Here is a 27,073-nt window from a genome sequence, read left to right on the forward strand (position 1 = left end):
TTATGTTCAAACCTGGCAATATAAGAAAACACAAATAATTCATGTGAGCGTTATATCAATATCAATGCCGCCACCTAGTGGACATCCTTATGGAAACAACATGCCTCTTTACAAGTTTGGCGGCGAAAACAAGTTGGACGGTGAAAATAAAAATAACCAATCATGACTGACCTCCTCAGTCATATTTCTCAAATGAACATATGCAGGAGCTGCTATGATATGTTATATATGTAAATAGTACGCTGGGTGATTTGTATGAGGTGGGGTAGCTCAACGGTTCAGTTTTTTCCTGGTTTCTGTGGTTTGAAGCGCTTGGTGTAAAGGATGCTGGTCTACCGCAGGGCGTTTACCCCAACTGCATCACTTTAATGCTGAGCACCAAGCACTAGTGATGGAAGGGGTTAGGCTGGGTGCGGCTGTTATGCACAGCACGCATATCATGGGCACACCGATTTAGACAAGTAGTGTTTTGCTATGGAGAGCTGAGACTTCTTCTGATTGGTTCATGCACATCAGAGATTGACAGCACATGATTACTCCACCCTCTACAGGGTTCCTAGTCTATAGGGTTCATGAGTCCTCACTCTCCCAACACTAGAGGTGAGAAGAGGTGATGGGTATATTTTTTTAATGACTCAGCTGGGAGCTCCCAACCTGGGATTAGAACAGACAATAGGTAACATGGTAACTCTTAAACAGGAACTTTTTCCTTTTGTTTGAATAAAATCCACCTGGCTCTGCCTTGTTAGGAAAGTATGACAGGACACTGAAGGTGGTTACCACGCTAAATCATTCTGCCAAGGAGAGAACACATACTCCACCAGCATGTAAGTGTGCAGGGCTTAATTGCATTCCTTTTTATTGCGCACATTAAAAGAAGCATTAAAAAAAAGAAAGGCTGACAAAAACACCACTATCTGCATCGAGAAGGGACCTCCTCCCCTGCAGAGACTGGCAGCAAGGAGCAGCGGGATGTTAGCGTAGCTCTGCAGTCCACGCTGAAGGAGAGGAGGCACACGGCAGGTTTACAGCGAAGGGACTAGGATTACAGTATGAGGAGCGTATACCAGCAAATCCCTGCCATAGCCCTGTTAGCGACTCACACACAAGGCCCACAATCCGAGGCTGGACAGAAGGATGGGAGAAGAATGTTGCTAGGGAGACCCTGTTTGAAGCTTGGATTGTAATAGATCAGCCTTACGAACTGCAAATGTTCCTCTCTGTCCTTCTTAAGACTTTGCAGGGACTTTGTAGGTATTTGTGTTTGAATTTATATACAGTATATTGTGATGTGTCATATATTAGTGTGTATGAGAGGCTTTGTGTGTTGATTTTAAATAAAGTTGGGTGCGTGACTGACTGCTACTGACGCAGTGGTGACAGGCTGCCCGTGTGCAGTGGTTTTGGTTAAACACTGCTAGAAGCTCCTCCTCTGCACATAGGATTGTGGGGTGGTCTTGTACGAACTCGCATGTGGCGTGGGGCTGTGCATTCACGTGCGCGAAATTGAGAAACCCGACAGGTCTAACGGGTTCAGCAGATACAGTCGTCGGCCTTCTCATCTCTCTGACAGAACACAACCCCGATGTGGAGCGAGAGACCAGCCCAGGAAACCCACAGAGCAGTCTCTCTCACTCAACCCTTCAACGCCGTCACAGCCGTCTCAGGATAACAGCTTTTAGAAACTAGGTGAGCAGTGTTAGTGTGCAGTGGTGGGATACATGTTAGCAGTCAGAGTCTTCTCCCTGACTTGCTCCCTTCTCCTCCTTTTAAATTAGCGAATAAGGCGCCTCGCTGCGCACCTGCTGTGCTCTCAGCTCAGATTAAGGGCCAGGGCCCTGGTCTTCCCTCTCCCCCTTTGCCGCAGTACAGAGCTGGTGCTTTTCACAGCGAAGAGACTCCGCCGGCTGCTATCCCAGCAGGCCGAGCACGTGCTCCCCCACTCCCAGGAAGTAGACCCCCTGTGCGATGCCGAAGAGAGGGGCGATGACCAACGCTCGGCACGTCGCCCCCTTCATGAAGGCGGATGGTCCTTCCCGGGTCCAGATTCGGCTGCACAGGAGAGGAGACGGCTGTTACTGAGAGTAAGGCATGTGCACACACACACACACACACACACACACACAACCACATATGCACCCACTCTTTCACACACACAAAACCATGTCTGCACACACTCTTACACGTGCACACAATCAGACATTCACATTCTTACACACACACCCACGTGTGTACATGCACACTCCATGCATGCACACACTCTTGTAAATGCACAAAACCACACATGCATGCACCTGCACACACATACATGCATGCACCACACACATGCATGCACGCATACACACACGCACACACCCACAGTGATGCCACCTCATGTGCCCAGCATCACTAAGCTTGCAAATTGCCTCATCACTTCATATTCTGTGCCTCACCGTGTGCAGTCTACAATGCCGCCGTATGAATCCTCCCCAACGCCCTTCCGCAGGGTCTGCAGCCGCGTCTTTATCACTGACAACACACACACACACACACACACACACACACAGGGATATGGGTTACATGGTACATAAAATTCTGAATCCAGACATGTTACATAAGGAGCACTAATAGAGAACCCTACCGAGATAGCTATCGTTGTGCTTACTCTCTTTACCGCCAATGAGAAATATTATTTGGTCACATTTACAAGCCTTTCCTTTTCTAACACCAATTTTCTTGCACTCCCATGGTTCCAGGGAACAATAGCATGGCACCAGGAGAGTGATGTAGCCTTACACAGAGGGAGAGTTCAGTGCCCTGTGCTGTAGCATACAGCATGCAGGGCGGCACTACAGCGGCTAATTAGCTGTGCTTGTAACCAAAGCCCTGCCAGCTTGAGACCAAGATGGCGGACTGCTGTTGTACCCTTGAGCTAGGTACTTAACCTGACCTACTTTAGTAAACACCCAGCTCTATGAGTGGGTAATACGGAAAACGTAAACAATGTGAGCTGATTGAGAGCATCAGGGACAGCAGTGTATCATAGCGGTAAGGAGCAGGACTTGTAACAGAAAGGTTGCTGGTTCAATTCCCCACTGGGGCACTGATGCTGTACCGTTTGGAAAGATGCTGAACCCAGAATTGCCTCAGTAAATATCCAGCTGTACAACTGGATAACATGGATGTATGTCGCTCTGGTCTGGATAAGAGCATCTGCGAAATGACAATAGTGTAATGTAATCTAGTGAGCAAATAGAAATGCAATGTCCCCACAGCATGTGATCGGGCTATATTGCTGCGGGAGTCAGAGGGGTTTTCGGCAGCCCTGTAGGAGCCGGCCCTGCCCCCAGCCTCACCGTCAAGGGGCGTGACGGCGACCGCAGCCACCGACCCGGCTCCGCAGCCGGCCGCGAAGGACTGCAGGAAGGGGGCCCGCTGCTGCGCGTCGCCCTGGCAACCCTGCTCTCCCCGGCCCAGCGCGTTCAGGTTGGCGAACAGCGGGAAGTAGATCATGGAGAAAGGGACGTCCCTGAGCAGAGGACAGGAAATGGAAAGCACTTCAGACTCACGGAGGGATGCAGCCAGAGTGATTAGCTTGTCTGTTTGTTTAGTGCAGAGGCTTGACACTGACCTAAAATCAATGCTATAAAAAAGATGGGCACCCATGCACCTATTATACTCAATGTAACATTACATAGAAATATAATATAGAGGAAATGGTTTGGAGGTGGTGTGCTGATCCGTGCTGTAATAATGATGTAATGTCTCTGCCTCTCTTTAATCAGTGTGTAATGAGAGACGAGCAGACAGCAACGGGAGAGCAGGCCAGTCAATACAGCTCAGGGTGAGATTACATCATCCGGCATCATCCAGATCAATCATGTGCATGCATTCATGCGTGCTTGTGTTTATGAGTATTATGAATGAGTGTGTGTGTATGTGTTTATGAGTATTATGAATGAGTGTGCGTGTATCTTTGTGTATGCATAGATGTATATGTGTGCATGTGCATTTTAGTGTGTGTGTATCTGTGTGTAGGTTGGTGTGTGTGTGTGTGTGTGTGTGTGTGTGTGTGTGTGTGTGTGTGTGTGTATCTGACCTGAGCAGTGTGGCTCCAACTCCACGGTACAGCCCAGCCAGGCCCCGGGTCCTCAGCAGCTCCAGGGTGATGCTGGTGGCTGAGCGCCGCTGCAGGGGGGCGGTCTCTGGCAAGGGGGCGGGGTTATGCACAGGCACCGATCTCTGTGCAGCTAGGAGGGACAGCACACAAAACACTTCACTAACACACTCATCTATTTTCATACTCAAGACAGTGGATATATAGATAAGGATACATATGGCTATTAGGCTGGAGTTTGCAGATGAGAGCGCCCCCTTGTGGAACCCACCAAGCCTTCCAGCATCCTGCAGCTGTATTTTAAGCATCTCCATTGGCGTGGTCACTACCACCTGGCAGGTTCCCGCGCCACAGCCTGCCAGAACCTCTCCCCACAGGGGCAGCTTCCTTTGGGGTGTAAAGAAGGAGAGAGGGTTCAGCCAGAGCACTGTGTTCAGTGTGACAAAGATCCCAGCAAACTTCAGAGCTATTTGCCTTTAATGACAAACCCACTGCACCATGAGTCTGATGAAAGCGAAAGAAAGATCTACTCTGTGGGGGCACAGACAGGCAAAATGGTACACGAAACAAAAGAAGAATGAAAAGCAGAAGTACCCGTCCTTGGAGAGGTGCTGACGGAAGACATCGTTGGCTGCCAGTTTGATGGCTTTCTCTGGGGTGACGAGAGTGAGGTTCACCGCGGCACCTGCAGAGGCAAGATCTCATATCACACCGTAGCAGCGTAGACACTACATCCCATATCACATTGTACCAGCAGAGATATTGCAGTCTGAAACCAGCACACAAGCACAATCAATTGTAACTTACTGCCTGTACTGTAGTTATGCAGACACCACTGTTTTAAACCACAAGATAGCAGTACAGATACAATAGCCTTATACAACACTACATAAGTGCAAATAATGAAATCAAAATTATGGTGTACTAATGTGGACATTGCTGTCTTACCACAGTATACACAATTACATACAGATATTCTAGTCTTCCACAAGTCTACACCACCATAAGTTTTTATTATAGGTATTATAAATACTTAATATAAATACGTATTACACCACATTATTGAAGGGCAGGCCTGTGTATTACAGTATAATAGACTGGATCAGTTCCAGATGCTGTTAGATTATTGATTGGTTGAACATTATTATCAATCAACAAAATGGCACAAAATCTAGTCCAGTGCAGTGTTCTACCTCACAACGAACTTCCAAGGACATTTGAATGTACATTTTGTCACTTACTACACACTCATGACCACTTACAAAGCAAGTACGAAAGTATAAAAGTATATAAGTATAAAAGTGCATCTAATATAGTCTTAGGAACAAGGTACATGCAGAATGAAACTGGCCACATGTGGCAGTCCATCATCAGAGCCACCATAAATAAGGGAGTACCGCAATAAATTCATAGGTGCAATTTCCAAGACTACTGTCATTTACGGCAAACGTAGATAGCAGAGGTGAAATGCAGACCTACCTCGATACATTCCGAAGTACCCCTCTCTCTTCACTGTCTGTGTCAAACAGTCCAACCTTCAGGGGTGAAAGAGAGACGCTTAAAAATGAAAGATGGTTTCCAGCGAGGCTAGGATGCGGCCTACACCCCAGCCTGCAGTCGGCTGCACTCTTGTTCACCCTGCCCCTTGATTCAAACACCATGGTGTGGCGTTGTGCTGATCTAATCAAGTGCTCTCATTACAAAGGCAGGGGAGTGAAAGTGAGGTGGAACAGAAAGAGCTTAGTATGAGGCACACACAGCATCTGCGCTCAGATAAAGATCATATCGCTTAACCGCAACACTGTTTACATCATCAGGAGGTGTCTTCACCACAGGGCTGTTCAAATGCGCTATGGGGAAGGCTGTCGCAGTAGCTTGTATGCTGGCTCACTGGCCAAACTTATGTCATTCATGAATACATTGCAAAACATTGGACAAATCCATTAAGATCAAGTTAGTAATCATTTTTCCACTTAAAAATGCTTGCTTAGGTAGGTACCCAGCTATGTCCTCACGTTGGTCTTTCCTAAATTCGACCAAATTTTGTGTTGAGCCAGCATAGGTAGCTGATAGCTATTTTCAATTTTCAACATAATTCTTATTGCTAACCATTTTGCCAACCACAAGCATTATTATTTGTTGGTCAGCAAGGTAGATTTAATCACATGAAATAAAGCCATTTGCTATGGACAAATTTCAGCCCCATATAAAGTACAAACACATTAATCGTATTTAGTTACAGAGAGGAATGTGCATAGAAAATGTATGTGTGTTTGATAAACCCAAGTGAAAATGGCAATCACATGGCGGCATTATTGTTTTTCACATGTTAAAACTAGTTAGAATGATATCAAGAAAATAGCTTAGCCAGATGGTTAGCTAGAGGACATATATAACCATTGCTACCACTTGAGGTAATGGGCCAAACATTCAAAATGTTCACTGAGTTTAATCACCAAAGTTCAGTTTTAAAAAAAATGTCTACATTACACTATAAGTGGAAGTCTCTGCTTGGCTCTTCCACAATACATCACCAGCCTACTCTAGTCCTCCAGGACATTATTCAAATGGTTTCGATTCACAATGACTTCTGGGATATGAAAAACAAGCTCCCTTCCAGTGGAGTGAAACTGGAACTGAGGGAGGAGCCCTGAAAGCTAGGCAAATTGGGAGGCTTGCTGAATCATGGGTGGATGGAGGTGGTGATATTTCTTCCTCTCCCCAAAATGGGAGGAAACAAGGGGACATCAAAGGGAATGTCAAATAATGGACTAAGACAGCTACAGATCGCCACTTGCCCCGTTCAGGGGTCGGTATGCCGTCCTCATATTTCATATCCGGTGCACGTTAGTGCAATGTTTCCCAGCTACAATTTAGCTGCTCTCACCTGTTCCTGTGAACACCCCTCTGCGCCAGCTGTGCCTATTCATGCCAGTTATGCACAGCTAACCTCAACTAAAATCAGCAGGCAATATATTTAATAGACAGGGGCTTCAGAAATAGAGACTCAACCATCCAGCCGCTGACCATAGCCGTGCTCTTCGGAGCCCGCTTACGCAAAACTGACCTTCTTCACATTCTCCAGCAGGCAACAACATGGCACAGCGGTGAAGAAACTAGACCTCCAAGCACAAGCAGGCAGGTTTAAGTCATAGCACTATGGCTGTGCCCTTGAACACAGCCTTAACCTGAACCGCTTCAGGAAATATCAAGTTGTATAAATGTATAATAAGTGAAAGCTATCGTTCATAAGGGCATCAGCCAGGGAAGCAGAAATATAATGCAACTGTACAATGCAACTGAACCGTTTCGCTACAGGAACATGAGGGATTTTCAGCAGTCCTCTACCTGGATTGCTACAGTAACTATAAAGATATGCAGTAATGTGGACAAAATAAAATGGATACTTTTTTTTTAAAAAAAGTATAAAGTCTCGTTGGATAAAAGTCCCTTCTGAGGGGAAAGAATTCAGCATAACTCAACCCAGCAGGACACACAGCTGAGAATGTTTCCCCTCCACCCCCTGGTGCAAGTGTGCTGGGTGATACTCACATCCCGCTGTAGACTCGGGCTCCCTGCTGGTTCTGTAAGCGGGTTTTGGCCAGGTCAATGGGAAACACACAGGTTACTCCCACCAGCCCAGCCACGCCCCCATTGATCAGCTTGGCAGGGAGGCTACAAGAGACAGGCACAAAGACGCAATATATTATATCACGTTATGTTACATGCATTTAGCAGATGCTCTTATCCAGAGCGACTTCCAGCACAAGAGCAGAAGTGTATCCATTCAACTTAAACGACCAACTGTGTCAGACCAGGCCAACAACACTCCCAGACCAGTGAATGTGAGCATAACACCATTGAACCCATACCACAAGTTAACCTGTGAAACCTGACTAGACACACACATGCACATGCACACAGTGCTTGATTGGGAATGGGATTGGGATTGATAAGGGTGACCAGTGCAGATATATTTGATACACTTCTGCTATGCGTATATGCATGCCTTAGTTGCAGAGGCCTGAGCAGATCGACACCCCTGGGGTGGCTGTCTTACCTGGATTTGTGCTGGGCCATCCTGCAGACTGGGTATGTAGCAAAGACCTGCAGCCTCTCCCCCAGACTTTGCCACGCCTCTATGTCCTCCTCCACGCCAGGCAAGCCCGAGATGTCTCCACTGCTGCGCCCTCAGCGTCCGACCTGTCACCAGCACAATGGCAGCAGGGCTCACTCTGTCTGCCACTGCACCAGAGTGGCTCACTGTGACTGCACTAATATGGCAGCAGTGTGGAACAGAAGTAAGGAGCAGGACTCACAAAGGTTGCCAGTTCAATTCCCTGCTGGGACACTGCTGCTGTACGCTTCAGCAAGGTGCTTAACTCAGAATTCACTCAGTAAGTATCCAGTTGTATGAAAGGATAACATGTAAAAAAATGTAACCTATGTACGCTGCTCTGGATAAGAGAGTCTGCTAAATGACAATATTTTAATGTAATGTAACATTATGATGTATGTGACTGTGACTGTGACTGTGACTGCACAAATATGGCACACAATGTCTCTCTTAAACTACACCAAGTGTCCCACTGTCTCTTTCAGGGCACACACAAATTATCAAGAACATCAGCCACCAAGGACAAAGTTTGCAGTCTTGATAAACTGAGATGGTATGTGTTGGAATAATCGGGTTTACAGTTTAAATCCAGAGTTTCGTGTCTCAGCTGTAGAAACCTATGTGTTCATAAAATGTTACAGTTTAAATCTACATACCCATACCCTAACATTATGAACTACATGTTCATATCTGAATATCAGCTTTTACATTAGTTCACAGTGTCCTTATGACTGGAATATCTGGCACTGTAAAAATCACTATGACAGAAATTGTGCAGGACGTCAGTGAAAACATTCATCAAATATGTCTAATTTCAGCAATTCATCTTTAGGCAAAACATCAAAGCAGTCACACACCAATCCAAACTGTCCATGAACATAAAGTGAACAGCCTCACCACTGACTGGATCACATTCAGAGAAAGAACACATCTTCACAATTCATCTTGGCCAAAAGAGCAAAAAATATGAATTTAAAAATATGACACATTTTCAGAAAGTACAAATGAGGACAAACTGTTCTTTTCACAAGACACAAGCTTAAGAGAAGGAAAAGTACAATGCCCTCTTTATCCTGGTGCCAAAGCGGATAAGGTTACTTGAATTACCCAGGAAAGAGAACTGCAAGACGATGGACTGAACTAGCTGACACCTCTTTTCTTTGTATTTCACCACATACAAAAGGCTGAACCTGGAGTTTTGGCAGCGGCTTGCAAAATTGGATTCACTTTATTTATCCCTTTGTCACGGTTATGAGGAAGCTGTGTTTCCGATGCCATAATAAACCAGTGTCCAAACCGCTTACCCCCCAGTGCCTGCATTTACAAATGTGCCTTTTCTCTCTTAACTCTGCTAATCACCTCCAAACTTTTCTTTTTCTTACGATATGAAGTTTTTTCTTTTTGCCCATTTGTCTTCTAACGGCTCCCTCTCAAAACCCCTGTGCTCTCTTTCCGTCCTTCTTTTCGTCTCTCTTTCTGTGCCTATCCCCTCTCCAGCATTTCACCTCACCTATGAACCACCTAATTCCCCTGTTCCTCTCCTCTAACCTCTTCTTTGTCCCTCTGTTTCTCTTCCTGTCTCTTTCTTTCTCACTTCAGTTCAGTTAATTACAGTTCAATTTACTTTATTGGCATGGCAATAAGCAAAATTGTGTTTCTGCAACACTTCAATCCTGTACGAACCAGAAATAGTTAAAGATTTATTAGTATACAATAAATATACATACTAGCCATGCCAAATCATAACAAAGGTCACCTGCTGTCACCCTCTGTCCCTTCAGCTGTGGCAGGCTGATACATACCTGGTTGCTAGGCTTATTTTCCGATCCTCCTTTTCCAGAAAGACGGGTACTTTAAATTAGTTGGAAAGGAATTCAAACTTCGGAAAATGAGTATCGTTCCACAGCATGAATGTGTTTTTCAGTTTTAAATATATCTCTTTCTTGTTCTCTCTCTGTCTCGGTGGTGGACATTTCTGTTTCTCCCTCTCAAAAGATATAAAACTCAAATTGTGCTCTATTGTCATAACTTTATAAAGTGCAATATCGTCAAAGCAAGGTCACAAATGTACGTGAAATCTCTTTATGTCTCTTTGAGGCAAATCTCCGCTCCTGTGGTGAAGATTTCTGTCCCTCTCTCCATCTCTCTCTCTCTCTCCCTCTTTCCCTCTCTATTGCGGGAGCCCAGTCACATTCTACACATGCCTTTCAACTGAAGCCCGCTGTGAAACTTTCTTTCAGCCCCGTTTGCTTCCCAGCCATCCGGTGCCAAAACACAGACGCGGCTGTGCCCTTGCACCACCCCCCAAAACTTCCCGAGACCGCATCAGACAACTCCCTTCCAAACTGCACAGCCACCGCCACACACAGCCACAACCAGGCCAGCTGCTGCTGCCTGAATGTTTTAAACAAAGTTGACTGTTTGCAACTTACCCCTTTCAGTGCATCCCCCGAACGGCGCAGAACAGTCTGCTTCCCTTCCTCTTCAACAATGCCATGCAGCAACCGTAGTCAAGCGAAAGCGATCTGAGAGGGCCAGCCGCCACTCAGGGGCTGTTGCATAAACACAAGCATTGTCCTACCGCGTTTGTCCCTCCCCTCCGATGGTGACTCTCTGTGACACAGCTATGGCAACGCAACACTCCAGTACGGAAACCCGGCACCACACAAATGCGATACTACAGCAGAATGGCACTTCCCCAGGATGACCGGGCCAGCGCGCTCCACATCGCTGCAGCAACGCAGTAGTTGACCAACAGAGCACAGCCTTCCCGACTCGTTTGATTTATGTGTATTGATTTACGCTCATGGGGAAAAAAACAACTGCCAACATTGATAATGTGCTATAGCATGGGAAGGCCTGCGTAATGATCTTTTTTTTTTTCTTTGTAGCATCAGTGACTGCTGAAGGACCTCACTGAGACTGAAAGATCAATTCTTGCATCACAATGCAAGACATAATATATCATAAGGTCTAAACACCTCAAATAGGTTATGAAAGAAAATCAGGCTTGTTCTTTGCCATTTCCTCTGTGCAGAATGACCTGTAGGACTTTGGTATGAGTCTGGAACATGAGCAGAAGTGGCAAACTGTGACAAACCACACACAGAAGCAGAAGATGAGGACTGGGTTTACTGAAATGCTCATGTGACCGTTTAAAGCTCACAACCCGACTGGTCCTTTTGTGCATCTAGTTGCACAAAACTGACAGGCAAACAGGTATCACTTATTGACCAATGAGTTCATGTGAAAATGCAAAACTCATTCCCTTCATGTCAGAATCTGTTATTTACAGTTTTCTACGCCTGGGGCATGCTGTGAACATTGTTGAGGATCCCTAGCGGAAGGAGGAGGATTACTCTGGGCCGGTGGCCAAGCCCCGCTGGAGTGACCAATGGGAGAGCTGGGAGCGCAGCTAATACGCTACAGCTGCAGCGGCCAGTGCCCCCAGAGCATGGGGTGTTGGGTTACACAAAGCCCCGCCCCCACTTCCCCAAACCCCAAACACACCCCTTGAGTACTGGCGAGGCGGTCCCACACAGCGGAGAAGGAGGAGTCCCAGTTCTCATGGTGTCAGGGTGACTCGGGGTCATTCCAGCGCTCCCTTCCACACTACAGCGGTACAGAGGGGGCCAAGAGGTTCCTGGAACCCTCTGTGAAGTTCTGGGGAGCAAGACAATGCTGGCTGACAATGCTCTATTATTGCTGATTGCTGGCTTGGGTTAAGTGGCAGGTGATGGCACAGATCTCGGATACGGCTTGATGCATCTCAACTGTCTCATGATCTTTCACAGAGATGGGCAACGGGGTCTGCTCATTTCTGTTCAGCTCATTAGCGTAGGCTTGGATTGCTTTGCCGTTGCTCAAGGTGTAAATTAGTTGCCAACTGAAAGGTAACTTTGAAATCCGCAGGATTGTAGCCTCCCATTCCTGGTCTATATAAACTCTCACATGGGGACATACTGTGCACCTAGTAACCTGGATGGTCTTTCCAGTCTGAAATGTCATTTCATTGACATGCTGTTCTGCTCTTGCACATAGATTGAAACCTGCATTGACTCCCTGCACTTGCCAAAAAAAAAACATCAAACGAGACAGCACAGAAGAAATATAAAATTTTCAGTACCAATGGCTGTCTTATTTGCAACAATTTTGGCTATTTAGTTTTTCATGTGAATGTTTGGTAAATTGTAATTTTTTAGAATGAATTATTTCATCTCTTAATTCAAAATCCAAACACAGACAAAACTTGACTTGTTAGATCACAAATATGAATTCTGTATGCAGTACACAATGAGAAGGACAGCCCGTGTTTCATTTTTTGGTCTCGGAGACGAAAAAGACGCTGACACCGAGACTGCCTCGAGTCCACACTCTCACATAAAACGCTGAAAAGGCTCTGTCGTGGACGGGTTGTTCGTGTGTGGAAACAGCGGCTGCCTCATTCACGGAGAGTGAAGTTCGGCCACCTTGGACATCGCCTGGCTCTCTGTCTCCTAGCAACATCGTGGCAGAGATGGGGACGGCGGCTCCCGGGGGACCGGTGCCCATCACCGAATCGCATACACCGTGACAGCTGTTTGCGACCAGCCTCGAGGTGACTGCGCAAACAACCAAACGTCATTGAAGCGAACTGGGTTAAAGTGCAGGGTGGGCAGTATGCACATATCTAAGTGATGTATATTTACATATCTTTGGTAGTACCGCATGCATTTATCCCTATCATCGTTAGACACATAAGAGACAAACCTACAACCTATTTCCTGCCAACTTATTTCATATAATCACTGTACATCAATGAATTGTGTGTGCATTAATAGAGAAACACAATTCTTAAGAATCTTTTTTTTTTCTTGGAGCTACTATATTCATTGGTCGTATTGCCCCTAACCTTACTTCTTTATACATGGCATATTTACCAGCGCGACGTAGTTAATCTGGTTTATTTAGGTTTCAAAGCATTTCCCTATAGCTTTTGCATTATCTTATCTTGTCCGACAATGTGGGAAGGGGTGGGTGTAATCAGTATCACATAACTATAAACAGCGCCAGTAGTTAATAACGTTTAAACGTGTAATTGTAAAATTCTGTTCAATTAAGGAAAAACAAGAAAATAAAACGACAGACAGGCGGCCCTGTCTGACTAATCGTGACATTCGTATGGCATTGTAATGTGTTCATTTAAATCAGTGGGATTTGTGAAAGTTTTTTTTAATTGTAGCCTATTAGTAAGTGCTTAATCCTATATAGCCTATCGCTAAATATGAAAGATAATAAGGTGAGTTTCATTTTTATTTCATTAAACAGTATAGGCCTACACACTATGTAATCCGAGTTAGCTAATGTTAGTTACCGTTCGTTATGCATTCAATATTCGCCAGCTAAGTGGCTATCTTATCTAGTTACATGTATTAGCTAATTAGTTAATATGGCACTTTCAATAAGAACCCTACAAATGCTCTGATTGGGTAGCACGATCAGCTCGTCCAGCGCAAGAATTCGCCTCTGAAGATACTCGCTTTGATAGGACATACAGGTCATCGTGGCATATTCCTGTAGAACAACACAGGCCCCTCGCACAGCGGTACCTCCTTAGATAACGCAAACCCCCCGCCTTCCCCAAGAGCTCCCTTCCCTCCCCTTCACTTCTCCCATCCTCAGTGGATGCCTTCGTGCGGACACGCCGAAGAGGCGCTTTTTTCAAGATAGTTCAAACCTTACGAGCATTCCCTTTAAATGGGGGGCCGACCTACCATACAGAGAAGGAGGTAGTGTTATCAAATTCACTGCCGGACCCATCCGAACACACACACATTCGAAAAAATCAACACTTGAATTAAAGATGAAATATGCGTTTGTGTGTTATGAACCTGTTATGTAGGGGTTGTATGAGAAAGAGATTCAATTCTCAGAGGGACACACAATCTAACCCCCCTCCCTACGTGGAGATGGTAGCGCCGCCCCATCTGTTCCCTACTTGTGAAATTCAGATTGAAACAGATTGTAGCACTCTCCGGGTTGCAATGGCAACTGACTGGCTGGAACGTCAACAACAACTTTGTTTGATTTAGGGAAGTTGCAGTTTCACTGAGTGTTTCGTACGTTGAACCGAAGGCACAATTTCTAATGTGAGAAACAAAGTTACACCATTTTCAGTTGGAAAATGTCCCAGGGATGTACAATTTCTGTGGAAGAGATCCAGTCTTGGTGGGAAGTCCCCGCCATAGCCCACTTCTGCTCGCTGTTCAGGACGGCATTCAGTCTACCAGACTTTGAAATTGAGGTAAAAAGAAAGAATACTATGATTTTTCTAATTGATTATTACAAATGTGATTTTGTAGCTGTGTGTGTTCTTTTAGTTGTGGCAATCTAGCCACATTTTAGATAAATTTCTTTCTGTTGAGTTAACTGGCAAACTAGCTAGCTAGCTAATCAATTCAGAACTTCTTAGCTAACCAGATAGCATAGCTACTTGCATGTTAAATGTGTTTTATTGAATAAAGTTAAACACTCATCCGTAAATTAATACCAGACTGAGTAAGAGCTGAATAGTTTGGCAATGACTGGATATATTTCAACCATCGGTATAAACACATTTAGTTCTCAGAAATAACAGATTTATTTTGATGGATAAAGTTGGACCATGTGGTTGGGTCCGTTTGTTTTCATTTTTATCTCGTTGTTTTTGTGAATCAGCTGAAGCAAGTGAGTGTGAAAGAGGTATCAATGTGAACAAGGCAATCAAAATATTGGCGGTCGTTAATGAAGAAAGATCATCTTGTGTGTAATGTGTTCACTTTCTGATTGCACTGACGAAGTAGTTAGCTTGCTAACTAGCTACCATTGGATCGTTTGTGCTTGTTTGAATGGTCAGAATATTTTGATATTTGAGCCGGGGAATAAAACGGACAGAAATTGATACACATGTCTCTACTGCAGCATGTGGTCACTGGTAATCAAAGAATATTAACTCGCTTTTTATTCGAGATATTATTTGGAGTGATGGGAAAAAGTCAAGTTCACGATGTGAGTTTAGAGTTTATTGTTCGCTAGTTAGCTACCTTGCTAACCAACAGCTCCAGTTCGGGCATTGTTTCCTTCGCTCTGAAAATCCAGTTTCCTTCGGTGTTGTTTCGATGCGTGCGGCTCTCGTTAACTCTCGTTGATAAAGCGACCTTCCATCTACTTGAAGCCCAAAAATTTGTTTTCTTTCGGGTCACACACGCAGTTACTATTTGCGTGGGAATTATTTATGTACAATTCGTCGCTCCGCGGAACGCATCACGCTGCGCTCGCCCAGTCCGCATCTGTAGTGTTTCGCTTGGGAAGTTCACAAAGCAGTTTTTCCAGGTTAGTTTGGTTTGGATGAAATCGTTAAGCTAAGCGCAGGCGGGTTTTTTTTTTCCTCTGTGAGGAGTGATTTGACTCCGGGAAAACGAGTAAGGTCAACATCATGCATCAACAACCGCACCGTCCCCCCCTCCACCCCCACCTCTCTGGAGAGCGAAAAAAACCCCACGAATACATCGCTTTGTTATTGGGGAAGCGGGGGGGTTGGGGGTGCACCACACGCTGTTTCTCAGTTTAAGAGAAGTTGGGGCTGTTTTGCTTTGTTAATTAAAGGCTTGGATCTGCGTTGAGATGCAACTAGGTAGTGTCGTATTCATGGCTGTCTTAAGATGTGATGACATTCTAGTGACTTGAAATGCGAGGCTGAATGTGCAGGTAGCTAGCTGGTTTACTTTGGGGTATGAGGAGGGGGGTATTATGTTTGCGCCTGTGTTTGCTTCTCGGAGGTGCTCTTTCTGCAGCTGCTCCGAGCGAATGATTTATCGCAGTGGAAGCGCATCGCTACACGTTACACACGCCGTCCGTTAGGAGCCGTTTCGAGGAACATCTTAATCTAATTTGACGGATTGCTTATTCAAAACGACACGACACAAGTCAAAAGCAAACTATGGTGTTTATACATCTGACAAAGATTTGCCGTAAAGTCCTTGTAATAGATCTATATTCAAGTGTCGACGTAACCCCAGATATAGGATACTACGGCGAGGCGTCCTACGGATTTGACATCGTAATCAGATTGCACATTGTTAAACCAAGGTCACTTACCGCGGCGTAGTGTAATGTGTTCCGCTCAGTCTTATTCAATACGTCAGTCATCTGCGGGATGCCTACGGTTGTATGAAACAACGGAATTCTAATCGACTGTCGATCGTTTTACTCACTTCGACACTCGCGAGTAGATATAACCGTCATTGGATTATTGTAAAGGTGATTAGGAATTCGCGTCGCTGTAAAGTAGGCTTACAATGCGCCTCGTCCTTAGCGTTTTACAGTTCAACACACCAAGCACACATGCGGACACGGCTGTGGTCATTATTACGATATAAATACATTAAGACGTTTAGGAAAAAGTGATAGTACTATACTGATATACTTCAGTGTTATGCTTTTCACTCAATATACTGTACCTTGAAACAGACACGATATCCTCATTCTGTGGTGTCCGGGTAGCTACTTCAGTACCAGGACCAACGTTGTTTAGCTCAGTTATGTGTGATTGTATTTTAAATGAGACTGAGCCGCTGTCTCTTGCACAAGCATCCTCTCTGTGTGTGTGTGTGTGTGTGTGTGTGTGTGTGTGTGTGTGTGCGCATACGTGCGTGTGTGTCTGTGTCTGTTCACTCTATTTCAGTTTAATAGCTTAAAATTATGGTTGTGTCCACAAGGGTGTCATTTTGCATCATTATCCCTACAGTGTATAGGCTGGTAATTACAAGCACTCGGGTGGTCTGAACTTGGTTAGACAGTGGCCGGGGTGAATGAGTGAGTAAACAAGTACTGAACAGCTTTAATGAGCAGAGCGCATGGTCATGTCAAATTACTCTCCCTAGATCTAGCCCTCTGACAGTGTAATTAGAGTCCACGTTCCTACCTTCCTCACTCCCATTGTGCGAGACCCCCAGACGATGGGCGGTGTCCAAACCTGGTGATGTGGGGTGGGGGTGCTGGTTTGAGAGTTAAGTACAGCAATCAACAAGATAATGGCCCACTTGGGGGAGATTGACACCAGGACCGTAATGAGTTGATTGAGTTTGATTTGTGCTTTTGTTCAGCAATGGCCGCGATTGCTGGACCGCACAACATGTTCTTGTGTTTTGGACATTGGAATGAGCAACGTTGGTCTTTAAGGGGCGAAACTTTGCGGAAGGAGACACTGAAGAATGTTGGGTTTTTTGGGTCGCCCATGTCCACACTGTTCCAGGAAGTGCCATTGAGTTGTTCCGGCAGTGGAGGGGAGGTCTGTTTTGAGACCTTTTCTGTCCTTTTTTCCTGTTAGTAGAACCACCTACTGTATACAGGGCCAGCCGAGTGAATACAATTATTAAGTGAGCGTTTTAATAATTTGACTGAAAGTTTTTGAAAAGCTGATGCTCTGGGGTGGGGGGTGGGGGGGCTGCAAACATCAGCTGAAATGCTTCTGATGGAGGCAGACGAGCACCACAGGAGTGAAGAATGCACGTGAGGTTGCTTTGATAAGGTAACTGGACAGAAACCATACCATAGTGTGCTTCCAATGTTGTTTGTATGGTGGTCAGGGGTCATAGACATGTTTAGATCTAAGGAGTAGTTCTCTGTCAAGTCGGCTGAACCTTTTAGAGACCTACCTCATTTCAAGCCATGGCGGTCAAAACAAGATGGTATGTGCAATTATGTGGCTCAGCTGAACAGTAAGCCAGACTTGAGATGACTGGGGTGTTAGTGTAATGGAGTCAAGTTGAAGGAGAGTGTGTACCTGAATCATCATGGCGACTACTCTGTGCTTCATGTTGATTATCTAATTTTCGTTAACATTTCAGAACATCTGTGCCTACATGATAAAGCTGGAACATTGATGAAATTATTTGTATGAACTAGAAGTAACATTAGGAGATGAGAGAGTGTAAAACACTGTTGGTTTTGGTTAATGTGAGGCAGATTTCTGTGACTTCTGTAGTTGTTCTCAGCCAGTATATTTGCAAGAAAATCAGACAAGGCTAGTGAGTCCTGTGTTAGCCACAGTATGTCTGCTACTGCAAATGCAACAGTTGAACCTCTGATTTGTTTGAGACCTTTTTCAGTTTTAAAGCAAAATCTGTTTAAGGTTGGGAATATAAATGATCAACTTCTTGCATGCCTATGAACAGAAAATGTCCAATGATAGAAATACTCCGCTCCTTGAGTGGGTTGTTGTTTTAAGTTTGTAATAAGTGCTGTTTGCATTCAACTTGGTTTTGCATTTGGAATCCAACGTTCTGTGGTCTACATTAGCAAAATCCATATTTGTTGAATTGGTGCGGCTGAGTGGTGTTTCAGATTGATGGTGTGTGTGTGTGGTAAGCACGTTTTATTTGCAGTAGTTGAGATGTTACTCTGAAATCTTCATCAGATATTTAGATATGCGTAACAAGGCAATAGGATACTTTAAACTCTCACACTAGCATTGCTCCATAGTCCGCTCTCAAGTGGTTTTCTGCAACTAGCATAAGGTAATATTACCTGTTAGTTAACATGATCAAGCTTAATAGATTGGAAGGGCGTAGTCTCTTTATTTCATTGGCCTGTCTCATTTTTTAGCCCTAATGTGTGCTCTTAAATGCCAGTGCTGTAAATAGCAGGTGGCCAGGCACAGTAAATAGCGCACAAATCCAGGTCTAAGAGGATTGGCGCTGTGTCTTCAGTGTGGGAACAGCCCTGGCCTGAAGGTGATTGTATGGCTGCATCTCTGTCAATGATCAACCGAGTCAGGAGAAAAGCCCCAGTGTGAGCCCAGAGAGATGGAGGCGCAGGCCTTTATTCTCAGACAGCCATCAGTTATGCCTCTGGCTCTTCCCTGTCACCCCGAAATGGAAATCGCTCTTTCAAGGAGTTGCTTTGCCATCAGAGCTTTTTAATAACGCCGCATTTAAAACCCGGCCGACTCCCGTCAGATATTCCCTGATGCTTGAATTGTAAATGTTTGCCCGTCTCTCTGCCTTGTAAAAAAAAAAAAAAAAGAAAAAGAGAAAATCCTTTTGAAAGCTCGTCTTAAGTGCACAATTAAGTTGACAGTTTAAACGTTACGAGTTTTAATGTTGTTGGGAAGCTCTGGCGGTTATTACCTCGTTATGGGGCTGGCTGCCGCACGGCTTGCCTCCGCAAGGAGCGGGGTGTCGTGTGAAAGCCGGAGATCTCGGCGCAGAGATGGCTGTTAACCCCAGCAGGGCTGGTATTTAGGGTATTTGCGTGGCAAAGTCCTGCGGGACCCCTTCTCCGCCGGAGGAGAAGGAGGATCCTCCCCCCAAATGCTCGCCCGTTGGTTCGTTTGGGCAGGTGCGGGCTCTGTCAAACGTGTTTATTTTGCTTCACGGTTCATACCCCTGGTGGTAAATGGAGCAGGACGGGGGTGCTGGCGGTCTGCAGCTCCTCCGGCACCTTATTTTGCTGCGAGGCAGAGGGACGGCTCAGCTCTGAGCTGCAGGCTCGGGTGTATCCCTTCAGCAGAGAGCCAGTCGTGGATGACATGGCCATGAGGGCACGTCTGCTGTCCTGCCCTGAACATCAAATGCATTCTGTTGAAATTGCAGTGTTGCGAGTTGCATTGGAGCAGGTGATCTTTTGCCCAGTGTGTTGCAATTTTGTAGATCTCTGCTAGCTTAATTTGATTTTTATTCAGAGGTTCAAGAGAGAGTGTATTCAGACTCCGGGGGCCAAAACCAAGTAAATTCTGTGATTAAAATAAACCCACGCAGTAGCTTACCCCCTTGACAGAAACGCCGGCTCTAACCGTAACATCGCACAACAAAGATGAACTAATCAATTCGGAGAGTGGGTGTTTTGAAAACACCCTCCCGCTCCCTGAAGCGGTTGTCTTGGCGTGACACTCAGGTGTGAGTGAGGCTGTTTGTGAGCTCTGGGGTTGGGTTACCGGAGGGAGGGAGGGACGGGAGGGGGGAGAGGGGTGCAGGAAGTGTCTGTCACTCCCCTGAAAAAAAAAACCGCCTTCCCTCTGGTATTGATCCCAGGGCGGTTTCTGTCAGCCTTCTGTCTGACATTCCATCAGAACCACACGCTCAGCCTCCCCGGATCATGTCCAGACTCAACATCATCGGGCCCTCTCTCCTTCCCTCCGCACGGGCGCAGTGAGCGACGCATTATCAGCACTGAACGCTGGCATTGCCTGTCTCTCCTGGCCGAATGGCCGAGACACCTCACACTGCCTCCCGGTGTGTGCCCTCACGCTGCGGACGCACCGTGAGCACGGTGCAGTTACCCCGCCCCTGGGTCAGAAAGGGCCAGTGAGTCGAGGTGGGAGTGAAACCCGGAGGCAAGATCGCATCGCTGGAGAGAAGAAATGCCTCACCCCTGTCAGCTCACCACTGTCTTTTTTTTCCCCCTTTCTTCCTCTTTTCTGTCTCCCTCCTCCCTTTCATTTCTTTCACTCCTTGGGGCAGCACTTTTGTTACTAGGCGAAACTGCTCGAATGGGGGGGACGTTGCGAACCGAGCGATCCGCTCCGAAGGTGGTGTTGTGAGCTGCCCCCTTTCTTCCTGGCTGCGGTTCCGGACTGTGATAATGGAGATTTTTTTTTCTTCTTGGCCGGTGTACAGAGAGCTGCTCCTCACAGCACATTGTTCTCCGGTTACACTCCAGTGTCGCTCCCGCGAGCCTCCGGGCTCCGGGCGAGAGGGGGACACCGCGGGGAGAGGCCCCGCTTCCGAGCAGCCAGCTCCCTGGTCTTTGTCTGAGAGGAGCACGCTTGATTTCCCGGCAGTGTGGCTGTGAAATGAGCCCTGAAATCTCAGCGCCTCCAGGAGGCCCAAGACTCATCTGAATACCCCGGGGCCTGCCCCCACCAACACAGCCAGGGGGCGCTTCTCCTGCGGGGGGGTGGGGTGGGGGGGAGAGTTGCGCTCCTGCATGTCAGCGGTAGGCGCCGGCCCTGTTTGCATACGTCTTCATTATCTCTCTGATGTTATCTGGAAAGAGGGAGGGGGAAGTTGGCCTCTTTCTGTGATTGTTTATTCAATGCGAGGAGCAATTGGAATAGGAAGAGTTGGGGGGGGGGGGGGGCTAATTCGTGTGAATCTCGGATCGATTAAAAGTCAGCCAGTGAATCTGGTGGGCAGCACAGCTGTTATCTGTGCCGAGGGAAGACCGCAGATAGGTAGAGCCGGCCATTGGTCTCTTTTGAAGGTGGGCGTAGCAGAGGTGTGCTCTCTGCCCCACTTCAGCGCCGTAGTTTGTGTCCTCAGCGACTTTCCGGACTGCGGTGAAGTGAGGTGAGGGCAGGAGCTGGGATTAAGCTTGGAAAGCCTTACTCCAGCAGAGCTCTGAGGCTCTTTGTGTTTCGCCGCTGCGGGGACCAGCTGAAGCCGCCTTACTGGATACTTCCAAGCTTTTCAGGCGAACGCCGGTGCCTCCCCCAGGCCTAAACCGGGGCGAAGCCTGCCCTCTGTTCTGCTGAAGCACTTTGAAGAAAGAGATGTGACCTTGCTGGTGATGATGAAATGTGTGAGAGAGGACGGCGCGGAGGCCGTGGAGTCTGCTGCATGCCAAACACCCTACAGTCTGTGCTGCTCTGGCAATTCTTTCCCTCTTTCTTTGCCGATATCCCTCTCAGCCCAACATCTACACTCAGAGGGGTTTTGGATCAGTTCCCTCTCCCCACCCCCCCGGGCCCTTTTAATTTCTCTTTCATGTCCTCCCCGGTTCTGCCCCGTTCACATTTTCTTCAACGCCGGAGGGGCAGTTCCATCGGCGGTGATCAATCCCGCAGGTTTGTCAGTTCGTTGGCTCCGGCCCCCCGACGCCCCGGCTCCCCCCTCGCGCTCGCCCTGCCCACGCCGCGTCCCCCCCCCCCCCCCCCCCCCCCCCGAGCCCCCTTTCTCTCTCCCCGGCGCGACCCGGGCCGCGTCTGTGTGCCAGCAGTAAGCACGGCGCATTCATCCAGCCTCTCGCACGCTGCAGCTCCAGGCCCCCGGTCCCTGGCAGCCACCATGACTAAACCCCAGATGGTGGCTTCTTTCTTCTCCTTCCCCCTGGAGGGTGGAGGTGCGCTGGCTGGGTGCTGCGGTCTGTCTGGCCTCCTTTTCTTTCAGGCGCTGCGGGTTGAATGTAAGAGAGATTTAGGCCTATTAGATCTGGTACCAAGGGGGCCCGGGGAGGGGGGGGGGGGCAATCCTCTCATTTTTTAAAACAAAGGATCGATCTAACGTGGACGCAGTGATTCTAGGTTAAACGGCGCGTCCCGGTTTTAACTCTTTATTTCGCTGCCGCTGCTGCCGCTGCAGTGTTGGAAGAGATCGCGGTGAGCCAGGGGTCTGTGTTGAATTAGGAGCTTTGATGTGCGAGGGCGAAGCCCCCGGCTGAGGGCCCGCGGCTCGGGGAGGAAGTGAACGTCAGCTGTGGGATTTGCAGTATCAATAAATGATGGGTCAACAGGCCGTGTTTGAGGCGGCGAGCGCCGCATCCTTAAAAGGATCACCAGCGCCGCTTTCATGCACAGTGTCTTTACCTTTTAACCCTGCCCTTCCCGGCTCCTTTTGTCAGGCGGGGGAGGAGAAAAGAGCCCCCCCCGCACCACAATGAGCCTTTCAGCACCGTCACACACGCTCGTTTTATCTGCTGAGTATTCATCCTAGGCCAGCTCACCCCCACCCCCCGCATGCTGCACCCCTCACACTGACGCACACACACTTACACACTCACTCACACAGCCACTGACAAATTACACACTTACACTCAACCACACTGACACACACACTTATACACACACACACACCCGCTGAGATATTACACACTTACATGAACAGCCACTGACACATTGCAAACACAGCCCCCATTACACACAGCTACTGACTCAGTACACACACTCACACACAGCCACCAGCACTTTTCACATAAGCAGCTCACACCATTCTCCCAGGAGCTATGTACACACAGACACTAGTATAACCACACACACACACACACACACACACACACACACACACACACACTCGCACAGTCTGGCTCTGTTCACTCAGGAACTGCACTCCCAACTACTGACACTAATCGCGCAAGAGTACCAGCATAGTTGGAACGTAGTTGCCTCAGTAACCACACACACACACACTTGTATTCTCAGCCCCTGACATGTCACACAGTTAAACACAGCCACCACATGTGAGCATTCACAGCCAGGCTCATCATTCGTAACACAGAGTCATGCTCAGCAGACAGCTGAGTTGCTCTCGTGCACAACATCCACCACCATCCACTCCCAAACACAGGCACGCCACCCCCTCGCTCTCGCATCCACCACCATCCGCTCCCAAACACAGGCACGCCACCTCCTCGCTCTCGCATCCACCACCATCCGCTCCCAAACGCAGGCATGCCACCTCCTCGCTCTCGCATCCACCACCATCTGCTCCCAAACACAGGCACGCCACCCCCTCGCTCTCGCATCCACCACCATCCGCTCCCAAACACAGGCACCCCTCGCTCTCGCATCCACCACCATCCGCTCCCAAACACAGGCACGCCACCCCCTCGCTCTCGCATCCACCACCATCCGCTCCCAAACACAGGCACGCCACCTCCTCGCTCTCGCATCCACCACCATCCGCTCCCAAACACAGGCACCCCTCGCTCTCGCATCCACCACCATCCGCTCCCAAACACAAGCACGCCACCCCCTCGCTCTCGCATCCACCACCATCCACTCCCAAACACAGGCACGCCACCTCCTCGCTCTCGCATCCACCACCATCCGCTCCCAAACACAGGCACGCCACCCCCTCGCTCTCGCATCCACCACCATCCGCTCCCAAACACAGGCACGCCACCTCCTCGCTCTCGCATTACAGGCTGAGTAACATTTATCTCTCTCTCCTTCACTCGCGTGTACAAAGACACCGCCACACACACACACTCGCACACACGCACACACATGCTCTGAGACACCCGGCCCCGGTCACATTCTCAGAGACGCAGCTCTCCCTTCCCCCCAGCCTTGAGTGACAGGCGGGAGCAGAAGCGCATGCATCAGATGGTTTGGCATGGTGCGCCGGGGGGTGAGGGGGCCGGCGCTCTCTGGGGTTCAGCTCAGTCCCCTCCATTGTTGGAGCTCCCCACGGCTCCCTCTCTCTGTCTCCAGTCTGGGGGCCGCCGCTCTCTCCGGGGCCCCCGTCCTAGCATGACGCAAAAGGAGGAGGGGGGGTTGGGGGAGGTGAGGCCGCAGGTGAACCGCCCCTCGCGGAGGCTGTCATCGGCTGCTCTCCGGGGCCCCCCCTCCTCTCCCCTCCCCTCCCCTCCAGACACCGCGAGTGCGAGGCCCCCGGTGTGTCTGCGTGATGCAAGAGTGCGGGCGGAGCAGGTAAGAGGAGGCCGTGGGACTGAGCGCGATTGGAGCCGCTCCTCCCACAGACAGCCGGGGTGGGAGGAGAAGTGCCGCGGCGCTACCGGCGGGAATGTCACCCCCGCGGCCCGGGGACTGCGGAGGGAGGGGGGGTGAGGCGCGCTGGAGGCGCAGGCAGGGGGGAGGCCGGCGGGACCTGGGGCAGGGAGAGGAGGAGAAGGAGAAGGAGGAGGAGGAGTGACTGTGGGAGAGAAGGAGAGAGGGGCTCACAGTTGACAGGGAAGAACAAAGACCCTGCCGGATCGGCTCGTCTAGTCTGGGAAACTTTTCTTTTGAAGAGGAATATCACCTGTTCTTTGCAAAAGCCTTCCTTCCTGGCTGCTTTGCTGAAAAAGTGACGTAGGTGCTGTGAAAGGCATGTTTATCAGGATCTCGGTCTGTCTGTTGGCTGGGCTTCAGTCTTTCTTGCGGTGTGGTCATTGTTGGTCTCGTCACATGCAGTGTCTTGTCCCTCTGTTCCCACCGCCTACCTCTGTGTCACTGTGTGCAGACTCTCCCCGTCTTTCCTCTGTTACAGTTACTAAAATCCCATTTTTACTGCTGCGGTGTAATTCCTGGCTAAGTGCTTTCTTTCTGGTAAGCTGGTGTTTAATTTTTGATGGAATTTTTGAAGTGCTTGACTGTTAACGCTGTCTGGAGCAAACATCGATTAACCTCCTTGGCAACGTCTCCTTTACGGTTGGTAAGAGTACATGCTTTACCAGTCTAATCACAGGACAGATTGAAGTTAAATACTTCATACTGCTTGTGACCTAAGGGCATGTCCTTGAGTATAGCTGCCATCTTCTTTGTACCTTTGAGTCTTCCTGGTTGGCTGGGCCTGGTGCGGGCTGCAGTGGCTCTGTGGCATCAGTTGCATTGGGAAACATAAACAGTTCTAGCTTTTTGGTTTGTGGTTCTTGTTCCCCTTAGGTTTTGACAGGAGTAGTACAGTCTCTTCCGCTCTGTCTCGCCTGTACTTTGTTGTGGCCAAAATCCCCCCCCCCCCCAATCTCACTGTATTTTGTCCCAAGTTTGCTCATTGACCTCATTCATTGCCTTTGGCTTTTTTTTAGCTGTGATTACCCAAACATGAAATTGAACTGGACATATCCTTCCTTGGACTGAGTAACTCCAACTGAATTCAGCAGAGTACATTTTCATTTAAGCCAGTTTAATGTACCAGACCGATTATCAAGTAAAATTGAGCTGGACACTTCCTTATTTGATTGTAATAAGTGTGGTTTAATTATCTTTGATTGTACTCAACTTTTATTTTGCAAGCATAATGTGTTAAAGCCATCTTGTCTCTCTGGAGTGAAATCTGAGAACGCACAACTGCTTTGGGACCTGTTGTCTGTCCAGCCGTTTCCTCACCTGGTCCAGAGCCAGGGTCACGTTACAGACCCTACAAAAGGCTGTAGACGGGCAATCTGTCCCGAACCGCCATCTCGTCCAAAGCCGCATTGTCCGCGGACGTGACACCCCCCAAAACCCCTCAGCCCCGGCCGAGTCTGTAGAAATCAGCTCCGAGGACAGCACATCAGAGGGAAGGGGTTGTTTTTTGGACTGATCCGCCTCTGGCGTCTGCGGCGGGGGCTGATCGCAAGCGGCTCTCGGCCTGACAGCTGGGCCGTGTGTGGCGGGGGGGGGGGGGGGGCAGGCCCCTCGTTTTGAAGTGGCCCCCCCGCAGCGCGGCAGCCTGAGCTATAGTGCACATTGAGATGATGGCCTTGGACGGGTTTGGAAAAGGAGAAAAACGGAGCCTTAGTGCAGGCCCTGGGTAGCGTCCAGCCAGTGCTGGGCACTGCGTTTTCCCCCTCTCTGAAGACAGCTGGCCTGCTCGCTGTCGTCTGCTTCCAGGCCCTGCAGGCTGTGGGCTGATGGACCCGGGGCCTGCTCTGTTTGTGTGCGCCGCGGCTGAGAATATAAACAGCGCTTGAAAGGCAGGATCTGTCCACCAGGCCGGCGGTCATGCAGAACGGGCCCTGCTCGAGAGAGGAAGCCGGGGCGATCGCACGCGAGGGCTTCGAGGGGTTCAGGATGTGGCCTCCCCCAAAAACAGCCTCCTGCCCCTTCAAGTTAATGATCCTCACACTGCCCTGGACAATGATCTCATCTCCAGGAAGTCACCCCCCCCCCCCCCCCGCCCCCCACACCATGCCCCCTCACACCTGCCCCTGACATTGAGACAGATACCCCCTCCCTTCCTAAGGAGGCTGGAGCTTTCTCCTCTTGACTGGAACCGGCAATAAAACTGAGCCAGGGCTTCTAGTGTGAGTGGTTGAAGGGGGAAGTTGGTTAGGGGAGCAGAGAGAGGGGGGTTGTCTTGTGTTTAAAAAAAAAAAAAAAAAAAGGCCATTAGTCAGGTGATTAAGCCAGCTCTGTCTCCTGTTCAGTGTAAAATCCACTCACAACCCACCCCCCCCCCCCCCCCTCACGATGGTGCCGG

The 27,073-nt window shown here is 48.4% G+C and overlaps 2 protein-coding genes across 2 annotated transcripts in view; one reads left to right on the forward strand and one right to left on the reverse strand.

Annotated features, from left to right (window-relative positions):
• Window positions 1–767: 767 nt before the first annotated feature.
• Window positions 768–10,731, reverse strand: slc25a18 (solute carrier family 25 member 18). The gene is made up of 10 exons (XM_036517914.1): window positions 10,646–10,731; window positions 8,157–8,299; window positions 7,649–7,771; window positions 5,576–5,631; window positions 4,691–4,781; window positions 4,368–4,483; window positions 4,079–4,229; window positions 3,336–3,508; window positions 2,433–2,508; window positions 768–2,052 (listed from the first exon to the last, which is right to left on the reverse strand). The coding sequence occupies exons 2-10, from the start codon at window positions 8,174–8,176 to the stop codon at window positions 1,911–1,913; spliced, it is 948 nt and encodes a 315-aa protein (XP_036373807.1). The 5' UTR covers window positions 8,177–8,299; window positions 10,646–10,731; the 3' UTR covers window positions 768–1,910.
• Window positions 10,732–14,243: 3,512 nt separating this feature from the next.
• The window catches only part of LOC118770322 (cat eye syndrome critical region protein 2), a 35,450-nt gene continuing 22,620 nt past the window's right edge, over window positions 14,244–27,073 (forward strand). Inside the window, exon 1 of the mRNA XM_036517924.1 lies at window positions 14,244–14,496. Within this exon, the coding sequence (XP_036373817.1) occupies window positions 14,377–14,496 (120 nt within the window). The 5' untranslated portion in view covers window positions 14,244–14,376. The remainder of the gene's footprint in view (window positions 14,497–27,073) is intronic.

The sequence above is a fragment of the Megalops cyprinoides genome, chromosome 23 (genome assembly GCF_013368585.1).
Source record: "Megalops cyprinoides isolate fMegCyp1 chromosome 23, fMegCyp1.pri, whole genome shotgun sequence".
Classification (NCBI taxonomy): Eukaryota; Metazoa; Chordata; class Actinopteri; order Elopiformes; family Megalopidae; genus Megalops; species Megalops cyprinoides.